The 9,969-nt window shown below is 36.2% G+C and overlaps 1 protein-coding gene and 1 long non-coding RNA gene across 2 annotated transcripts in view; both read left to right on the top strand.

Moving 5' to 3' along the window:
- Nucleotides 1–7,252, top strand: part of LOC107745451 (basement membrane-specific heparan sulfate proteoglycan core protein-like) — a 107,409-nt gene extending 100,157 nt beyond the window's left edge. The window contains exons 81-87 of the mRNA XM_016559323.1: nt 2,904–2,979; nt 3,156–3,234; nt 3,638–3,685; nt 4,663–4,733; nt 4,956–5,039; nt 5,122–5,225; nt 6,172–7,252. Coding sequence (XP_016414809.1) covers nt 2,904–2,979; nt 3,156–3,234; nt 3,638–3,685; nt 4,663–4,733; nt 4,956–5,039; nt 5,122–5,225; nt 6,172–6,344 — 635 coding nt within the window. The 3' untranslated portion in view covers nt 6,345–7,252. The remainder of the gene's footprint in view (nt 1–2,903; nt 2,980–3,155; nt 3,235–3,637; nt 3,686–4,662; nt 4,734–4,955; nt 5,040–5,121; nt 5,226–6,171) is intronic.
- Nucleotides 7,253–9,230: 1,978 nt separating this feature from the next.
- Nucleotides 9,231–9,969, top strand: part of LOC107745478 (uncharacterized) — a 5,811-nt gene continuing 5,072 nt past the window's right edge. The window contains exon 1 of the long non-coding RNA XR_001640604.1: nt 9,231–9,436. This is a non-coding gene — a long non-coding RNA (uncharacterized LOC107745478). The remainder of the gene's footprint in view (nt 9,437–9,969) is intronic.

Genomic DNA, 9,969 nt, shown 5'->3' with positions numbered 1-9,969 from the left:
ATATATATTGTACATTTATTTTTATGTGTTTCTATATTGTACATTACTGTCAGCTCTTTGCACCCAAAGTCCACTTTATCTTTAAGGACATATTATAAGTAGAGAATGGTGCTAGTTATAATATTTCTCAATGTAGGTTTATTTTTGAAAGACACAAGCTTTAGTCTTGGGCAGAATAGAAGCTAATGTACATTTTCACTGTTATTGCCCATGACAAAAAAAATACATTCATCAAACAGATACAGTTGACTTGTGATCCAAATAGCTTTATGAGCATAAATATGACGTTTAAATGTTAGTTTGGAGAATTCACAAGTTTTAAACTAGCCCAGTCTCACATACTAGTGTTATTTTTGTATTATTTATATACTAATATATGACTTATTAATATTTTCATTTAGTTTATGTTTGATTTTGAGTTTTTATTTTAATTTTAGTTTTAGTTTGTTTTAGCCATGTTATGTGCTTTTGTCATTTTATTAGTTTTTTATTTCTATTTAGCTTTATTTCTGTTTTAGTTTTCATCATTTTTTTTTTACTTCAACTTTACTTCAACGTATTTCGTCCAATATTTATATTTTATTTCAGCTTTTTTCAATTAACAAAATTAGTTTTTAATAGTCCTATACATTTATTTTACATTACGTTTTAAATGTTGTCATTTAACATCTATGGCGATAAACATACAGCTAACTAAAGCCAATATGTGTGCAATGCGAATTTAAATTGCTTTATTATTCATACTGATGATATATGGGTCTCTTTAGACACAGTTTGCCTCGTTTGTCATTTTACAGAATTCACATTCTCTGTGGGAATAAAGGCATTTCTCAGTAGTTTCATAGTATTAAACTGAACCACAGCTGTAAGTGATTCATCATAAAGCACCATAGGGAAATAATTGTCGGTTCTTCATAACGTACCGTGGCGACACCGGTCAGGCTGCCTAACGTCATCCAGCAGTAGCGTGTTGACCGGTGAAAGAGGCCACATGTGAATGAATCTCACCCCTGCACTCTCATGGCTATCCCAAACACACAGGGCAGGAGTCCAGCTTCACCGAGGCGCTGTGGAATTTGGAGGGTAATGGGGGAAATGGTACAGTATGACTGCAGTCTGCCTGACACGCTCGTCACTAACCAGGGGAGAGCGTCCTCCTCGGGGCCCATCAGCCCATCTAACAGCACAAATAAAACAACCACAACAAACGGCCTCAATGTGGGGACAAAAGGAAGCCAGAAAGTGAATAATTTTAGGGGTCTGTTTACAGAGCTCTTATTACCAACATCTGAGGCAATATCAAGCACATTTCTAATCAACAATACAGATGAAGAAAATTATTTTTGAAATGCATTTAAATTCATTGATATTGTTGAAAAAAATCCTTATTAAAATCATCTTGAAAATAAATTTATCCTGATAAAAATAACTCAAAACTTGTAAAAAAAAAAAAAAAAAAGTGTAAGATAAGATTTTTTAAAGATTTTTCATGTTATGAGCATAAATATCTAAATGTAGTGAGGTTTGTTCTTTAAACTATTTGTCAGTAGGGTTAAAGATTATTTGACAACATATTTGCTTATTATCTACATTATTTATGCAGTTATGCAAATTCGTTGTTTTAAGGATGTTCTGATATTTTAATAAAAATCTTTTTTAAATATTAAGACAATTATTTTTCTAGTAGCCTATATTTAAACTACCATTCAAAAGTCTGAGACTTTTGAAAAGTCTCAGCTTTAAAAAAAAAATGCATAAAAAAAAAACATTATTCTAACTTGAAATAACATTTCATATTTTTGATCAAATAAATGCAGCCTTATTGAAAAGAAATCTTCAAAATATCTTACCGACCCCAAACCGTTGAGCAGTAGTGGATGTATATTAATGTATTTAATGCTGTAATGAATATCTAAGAAGTGCTTGATGTCGCTGAAAGTTTTCTTAAACAAAATAAAAACGTATAACAGCTTATTGATACTGTTGTCTTGTAAATAGATCCCTGAAATATTGTGCTTTCAAAATGAATGGTCTCAATCTGCACTCTGCACTCAGTTGGTTACTGTGTCCTCTGTGAAGTTTTAAATGTAACGTTGAGGGGGAATTCTGTGTCTTCACTGTGATACGCCTAAAGTTTATGGTAGTTTTGCAGTTTTTGTGGGCAATATTAAAATTATGACAGTTGCAAAGCTGTGACATTTTCTTAAGGCGAACATACATAGAATTCCCCTTTAGCATCTCCTGAGGCGTCTTGTCCAGTCAACCTCTCGCTGCAGTTTCAATTTGTCATCTCTTTCTCATTAAATCCTTGTTTCTCTTTGTTGCGAAACCAACAACCAACATCTTTTTCGCACTTTCACCTACAGCGACGTCTGTAAACAAAATGTCCTCACACTGTGAACAAACACGTTTTTAGTTACTAACCACCGAATGTCCGTCATTTACACACTTGAGCCGACCGGACAGGTGAGTTTACAGCCAGAAACACCGAGCATGAAGCACTTCTTGGTAAGCACTCAGTTGCCTGAGGGTTCTCCGGTTATTACATGGTTCAAGAGAATGCTTTGTGAGGAATGCGTATTGTTGTTCCCAACTGTGAATGTTACCTTGACAGCAGTGTGTATTTGCATTCATTTTCATTTATCTCATGAAGACTTTTTCTGAGTTGCCCTTGATGATTGTACTGTATGTTTTTCACAATGAAGCCTGCTATTTGGAGTCTCACATTTATAACTTATAAAATAAATAGTAATTCATCAGATCAGATGTGAGTTAATGTAGTCAGTCAGGGGGTCAGTTCTGTTCATTGACTGCTTATTCTGTTATTTGGTGAAGCTCCACAGGGTGGTAGTATAACACAGAGTTGGCATCTGGGATTTATTTTTTTGGTTTCTCTTTTCCAGACTCTCCTATTGAATATTCTGCATATTTCCATGATAATGGATATCTGGCCCTTCCAAAGCCCATGTTCCCACGAAGGTGAGGGCCCTTCATATGTGAAACAGTTGATGAACTGTGTTTGGTGTTTGTTTAACTGACGTAATTATACAAATTCAGCAGTTTTTACCACAGAAAATCATTTTGGCTTGTCTCTCAGCTTGTAAAGGCAAACAAAAATCTTTTTTTTTGACTATTGATGGTTTGATTTGTTTCAGTGCTCCTGACTCTCCAGAGACCATTGAGTTAGAGATCAACACTGTCTCTAAAGACGGCCTCATCATGTGGCAGGGAGTGGTATGTTTGTACACATGAGCCCCCTACTGGATCTCAGGACACATACACTCAGGGTCAAAATTAATAACATTTACTGTTAACTTAAAATAACTAAATTTTCATCAACTAAAATAATTATTTGGTATATGTATGTGTGTGTGTGTGTATATGTACCTTAAAATAGTTGCAATTTAAGGTACCTTAAGGTTTCTTCATTGTTAGTTTTGGACCCTGCATACTCTCACATTCTGATACTGTATGCATAGTGTGTTTTACATTTCATATTCAGCCTCATTTCACTAAACTGAGTAAAATGAGTTTGTTTGGAGCTGTTTTGGAATATGCTTTTGTCCCTCACCTCTAAAGCACATTTTAATGGCTGCATTGCATGTTTGCCTGGCTAACTCACCTTCATCCTCCTCAGGAGCCTGCAGGCGCTCTAAGCCTCCGTAAGAAGCATGCTAGTATAAAGGTATTCCCTCTTCACAAGCAGTCAGACATACAAATATGTCTGTATTAGCATGGACGTGTCATTATCTCTGAATATATACAAAGGAGCTTTGAACTTTACAACACTTGCACAGATAAACATTCAGAAAACAGCACTTATATTTACCTTTGATTTAGCAAATGCTTTTTCTCTACATCACATACAGTACACTAACTGCTGGCACAGTTCTTCAAGTTATACACAGTTATACATTAATTGCGAGTAAACAAATGAAATTTCACTGCATTTATTGTTTGCATGTATTAGTGTGATTTAAAAGTTTGCTCTTTCGTTATGCCAGTGGTTCCCAACCCTGTTCCTGGAGCAAATTCCAAGCAAAATTCTGTTTCATGCTAAATGTGCAGTGTCACGAGCTCCAGGAACAGGGTCGGGAACCACTGATTTATGACATAATAATTAGCCTTATGCTTGCATATTTATCACCTGCTTTTACACCTGTTCAATCAACACACCTGTGTATCCAACAGTTTATGACATACATTTACACTTCTCACAAATAGGGTAAAAAAATCGTGTTTTGTTAAGTTTTGTTGTACAGTCAACAATTTCTGAAGGTTTTTTTACCTTTCGAAATTGTTGACTGTTAACAGCTATATGTTAATCAAAACCATATTTTGTGAATGAAACTTCTCCTTCAGTGGATTGAAATTCAGCAGATTGTCATACATTTGATGTGTTTAAAACCAACTAGTAGGGTACTTGTCTTACAGTTTTGGGGGTTTTGTTTCTGGACTGTATAAACTGTGCCTTTTGGTCATGTTACAACTAATATTATACATAAGAGAAATGTTATTCGTAGAGACATCTTCATCAATATACACTACTGTTTAAATGTTTGGCTCCAGAAGCCTGTGGTTTTAGCCTGTGGTTTACATCCATATTCCCTCCCGATGACTCGGAGAGACTGACTTGAATATTTCACTGAAAATGCTTTCCAGGAACTGGGAGGTCAAGGAAAGGGGAAGGACTTCATAAGTCTTGGTTTACAAAATGGACATCTTGTGTTTAGGTGAGTAATAAGCACATTTTCATACTAACAAGCCACACGGGTACATGGCTTAAGAGTCTAATGTGATGACAGTATAATAACCTGGAAATAGTTTGAAATATACACAAGATCTCATGACTTATGTTACTATGGTTCTTTGCTGCAGCCAGTATGTTTCAGTTTCTTACCGATCTAGATCAGTCCTTTGTAGCCGGTCATAATGTGCTCTTGTTCCTCTGATAGTTACCAGCTGGGCAGTGGAGAGGCTCAGATTCTCTCCAGAGAGCCAGTCAATGATGGACAGTGGCACATGATCACTGCAGTCCGGTAACGCTCCTTACCTCTCCAAACTGTTATAGAAAGCATGACAGAAAGATAATAGTGAGAGTTCTTTCTGTGTGTTGAACAGAACGGGTAAGCAGGGCTACGTCCAGATCGATGGAGGATCTGTCCAACGTGGACAATCGCAAGGCAAAAGCATCATGGTGAACACCAAGGGCAACATATACCTGGGTAAGTATAACATTACAGTGGTATTTGTTTACTTGTATTGATCAGATTGTTGTTTCACTCTTAACATCCATGAAGTGATGTAGACTATGTAGATGTTGTTCTGAAAAAAGGGGTTTTTAAAGAAATTATATAAATAAATAATAATTCTAAAGAAAACACTACTGTTTGTAAAGTTTGTGTCAGTAGGATGTTTCTTTTAAAGTAAAGACATTTAATAATTTAATTTATTTAATTTAATAATTAATAATTTAATTATTATAAACGATTTTAAAGATCGTTTAAAATCGTATTTCTATTTCAAATAAATTTAGTTATTTTGTCCTTTCTATTTATCAAAGAATCCTGAAACAAATGTATTAGTTTCCACAAAAATATTAAGCAGCATGACTGGTTTGAACATTGATACCAATAAGAAATGTTAGTTAAGCACCAAATCAGAATGATTTGAAGGATCATGTGACACTGAAGACCTGTGAACATAAGAGACTTCTTTCGAAAACATTTAAAAATCTTTTGAACAGTAGTTCAGTATTTTTTTTCTTTTCCAGTTTGGTGAATAAAAACATGGGGAAATTATTATATTTTCAAATATACTCTCTTTAGAGGGCATTAGCATTTATTACAAAAATGAATTTAAGACTCTAAAATCTAGGCAAAAATATGAATTTTCATTCACATGCTTTTCTTAAACATATCCTAACATGAAAAAAAATCTAAACTATTATTTAATCGTTTTTTAAATGTATAAGACTTCTCCTAAACATAGAGTAACCAAACTTTTACACATAGTTTCTCTTACCTGATTTATTCACACAACCATCTACATAAAAAGCATGCCCTAAGTTTGGATGCCTCCTACAGATGACACATAGAAATGGCTTTTTCTTGTAAAAGAAACTCATAATCATTTGATTCGGACATAAGGTTGTTGGTATTTGGACTGTAGGTGGAGCTCCAGACATGAAAGCATTGACCGATGGGAAGTACTCATCAGGTATCACAGGCTGCGTGAAGAATCTCTCTCTGATGAACGCTCGACCGGGAGAACAGCCAGCGCGACCTATCGACCTGCAGGTCCACGCAGAGGAGGGCATCAACGTGGAGCGCTGCTTGACATAGACGCAGTACTAAAACACTAGCAGAGACTACAGAAAAAGACCCCTCATCCACATTCACACTGAGACGCTTACAGGACAAACTACAGTCACACTTTAAGAGACACACACTGACACGTGTTTCTTGGTGCTTCACCGCAACTGAAAAAAACACACAAGAAAGGATTCTTTGCTCTGTGCTGCGTTAAACCAAAAAACGAGAAAGAAAAAGTTATGATATTAACAAGTCTTCAATTTTTCAGTGTTTTATGCTCAATGAAGGACTTATTAACACAGAAGCTCAGTTTACATACTCCGAACAGTAGCTTTATACCCATGAGAAAAAGATGACAAAAAAAGGTTTAAAAATAAACGTGATGAGCCTTCTACGGTGGGTCAGATCCTATGGAATCGGAGATGTTTTTACAGCACTGAATTTTTATTTATAAGCATATTAATCTATATATATTATATTTGTGGGGGGAAATGCAAGCTAACAATAACCTGCTCATTTGTTTTCCTAGCAGTGATTCTAGGCTCTAATAATGCGTGTCTGAGGTTTAGTGCCCGAGCTGTGTTAATACTTGAAGACTGTGCTGCCTTTTATTCTGTTTGAGGGCCGGTGGGGGCGAGCATGCTTAGATACCATAATGAACGGGTCTCTGTGGGGTCACAGCACAGAAGACGTCAAGAAGCATCTCAGGTGAAGAAAAAAATACAAATTGGGAGATCATATATATACGGTGTCAACTGCATACATTTGAAATGACATGACTTCCATGCTTGGAAACATTGCTGTGTCTAGTAATATAAAAAAAAACATATGGTGCTAAATTCAGACATGACAAAGGCAACAAAACAAGCACATAATCATAGTTTCAGTTTCTTGTCATTTTTGCTTCTCTGAATGGATTGTAAGAAATAAAAGCCGCAGCAATAAAATAAGTAATAATAAATATTTTTTTTTTATTTTACAATAAAATAAAACACTGTTTACTGATTACAATCCCTCAAGCCAAAGTATTGAGACTGAAGTTCGTTTTAGATTAAAAGTGGATGTGTTATCTCTAAATAGTGAAATATTTTGACATTATATTGTTTGTTTTTTTTGTTTAATAACAGAATTAGAATTATTAAAATTCTTATAGTGGATGACAAATGTTACAGAAAATCACATAATTGAAAATCATTATTTTTCTATTTCTTTTATATTTTTACAAAACAAGAATGACAGCTCGCTACAGTTTAGAATTCATTGCAGTATACGTTACATGGTTAAATTACAGAACAAATTTATTCTTAAATTGTCCCATTTTATATAGATGATAAAAGCCAGTAAACTTTCAAATTACAAATTACTATTTCTCACAGTTTTGCTGTTAACAACCACACTAACATATTATTTTTAATGATTGATTTGTATTGAGATGTCTTTTTCCATTACATTCATATTCTTTAGGAGTCTTACAGAGTACGTTGAACAAAAGAGGAAATGTGTGTCATCTTCAAGGTCCTCCAGAGGGTTAATGGAGAACTGACTCATCTACAGCAAACCATGAAGGATCATTATCTCAATCAGAATGTACAGGAAGAGATTCTTTCTGGTTGTTCTCATTGCATAGAGAAATGAATGTGAGAAGAGACAGAATAGAAGGTCTACAGTGAAAATACTGCCTAGTGAAACCCCTCTTTTATTAGTGCTGTGACTTGGAGCTCTAATGAACATGCTCGCCCACATGGGTCAGACAGGGGTCAAAGGTCACTTTGGCCCCCTTGTGTCTTTTTCACCATTTTATATGACTGAGGCTTGTCTGTTAATTTTCTTTTAAAAAAGGCGCATTACTGCTTAATTAAAGTTGCTTTACTTTTATTATTATTATTTGATTCTGTCTTTTGTCATCACTGATTTCCGAGCCAGAAATGGCTTTAAAGGGGTCATATGATGCAATTTCAAGTTTTCCTTTCTCTTTGGACTGTTACAAGCTGATTGTGCATAGATAAGATCCCTGAAGTTGCAAAGACTAAAGTCTCAAAACCAAAGAGATATTCTTTATCAAAGTTAAGACTCTGCCACGCCCCCTAAAACGGCTCATTCTAACACGCCCCCACATATCTATGTCACTATGTGGAAATATTTGCATAATGCTGCCCAAATGTGCACGCAAAGAAAGAAGGCGTGGTTTCAGTAACCGCAGTTAGTGTTGAAGCAGCATGTCAGGGAGACGCTGTGTGTTTCTAGGCGAAAGCAAAAGCACTTTATTTGGCCTTCCGAAAGTAGATGCATTTAGGAATCTTTAAGATTACTTACAACAGAACAGCAATGCATTTTATGGATGACCGTTTCGTGAACCTAGGAGAGGGCTTTGCTATGACAATCTGGCGCTTCTGATTCAGCTACTGTTTTGTTATTAGTTTAAGTATTTGCTATTGATTGTTCAAATGCGGAGTTTTGCGCATGGTGTGTGTGTGTGTGTGTGTGTGTGTGTGTGTGTGAGGGGAACAGGGTCACATCACAGCAGTGAGCAGCCTGTCAGAAATCATAGCACGTCAGCTGTCTTAACCGCGGCTTGTGTACTGCATCATCTCTGTGTCTGTCACGCGACTCTGTTGCCCTGTCTTGATATTTACTTTGAAAGCTGATGCTCGCGATTATGGTAAGGGGCGTTGCATTTCCGACGCGTGCTTGTGGTGTTCGACCAATCACAATGTACTGGGTCAGCTGGCCAATCAGAGCAGACTGCGCTTGTAGGAAGGAGGGACTTTGTAGAAAACGACGCGTTTGAGAGAGGCGGGGCATAGAGGACCTACAATAATGTACAGTATTTGAAAAAGAATGTGTTTTTTGAACATTAAAGCATGTCAACATATTCTGTTACACCAAATAATGATCTTTAAAAGAAGCATCATATGACCCCTTTAAAACATGATCACACAAGCTGGTGGTTTTTTTTGTTGCTAATTTGTAATGTGTCGTACACCTACTGCACCAATCGATCTGTGCTTTTGTGTTTGAATTTTGATATTGAGATCAAAGATGGCTGAGGAATCCAGTTCCGTCTCAATAGTGTACAATAATTTCCCACAATCTACATGACCTGTGAGTTCAGTGTTTGGCAGGTGTGGTGGCTTCCGCCGCTGCTGTGAAGAATCTTTCTCAGAGTCTTGGAGTTTTGATGCCAGAAGAGATTTTATTTTCAGAGACAATAAAACCTGAGAGAACTCTGCAGAGCAATCTTATGGTCTCCGTTGTTTCTCTGTCTCTCCTCAGTCTGGCTTTTGATTGCTCCTGCCAGAGATTTGCATTTCAGGCTGTTCTCTTCACCCTCAGGAAAAGTCTCAAGTAAAAGAATCACCTTTTCCTGCTTTAAGTCAGTCTTTCTCCATTCTGAAGTCTAAACTTCTCTTTCAGGAGGTGAGGTGAGCTTCCATCAACCCCTCCCTCTTCTTCTCTTTGCAGCTGTCTTTGCTTCTTCACCACTTTGTTAGACAGACTCCAGTTCATTGCTTCCCTTTGTCAAGACACTGTTCCAGAAGCCATCTGAAATTTTAACACTCAGAGACTGCATTAATCAAATTGAACCTTTGTAAACTCTGACCAAATTGTGTCTGAGCAATCTGCTCTTTATCTAATTTTCACTTTTCAACCATCT

The sequence above is a fragment of the Sinocyclocheilus rhinocerous genome, unplaced genomic scaffold, assembly GCF_001515625.1.
Source record: "Sinocyclocheilus rhinocerous isolate Xijiao unplaced genomic scaffold, SAMN03320098_v1.1 scaffold2754, whole genome shotgun sequence".
Taxonomy (NCBI): domain Eukaryota; kingdom Metazoa; phylum Chordata; class Actinopteri; order Cypriniformes; family Cyprinidae; genus Sinocyclocheilus; species Sinocyclocheilus rhinocerous.
The sequence above is the reverse complement of the archived record's forward strand: the minus strand, read 5'-3'. Positions and strand labels throughout refer to the sequence as shown.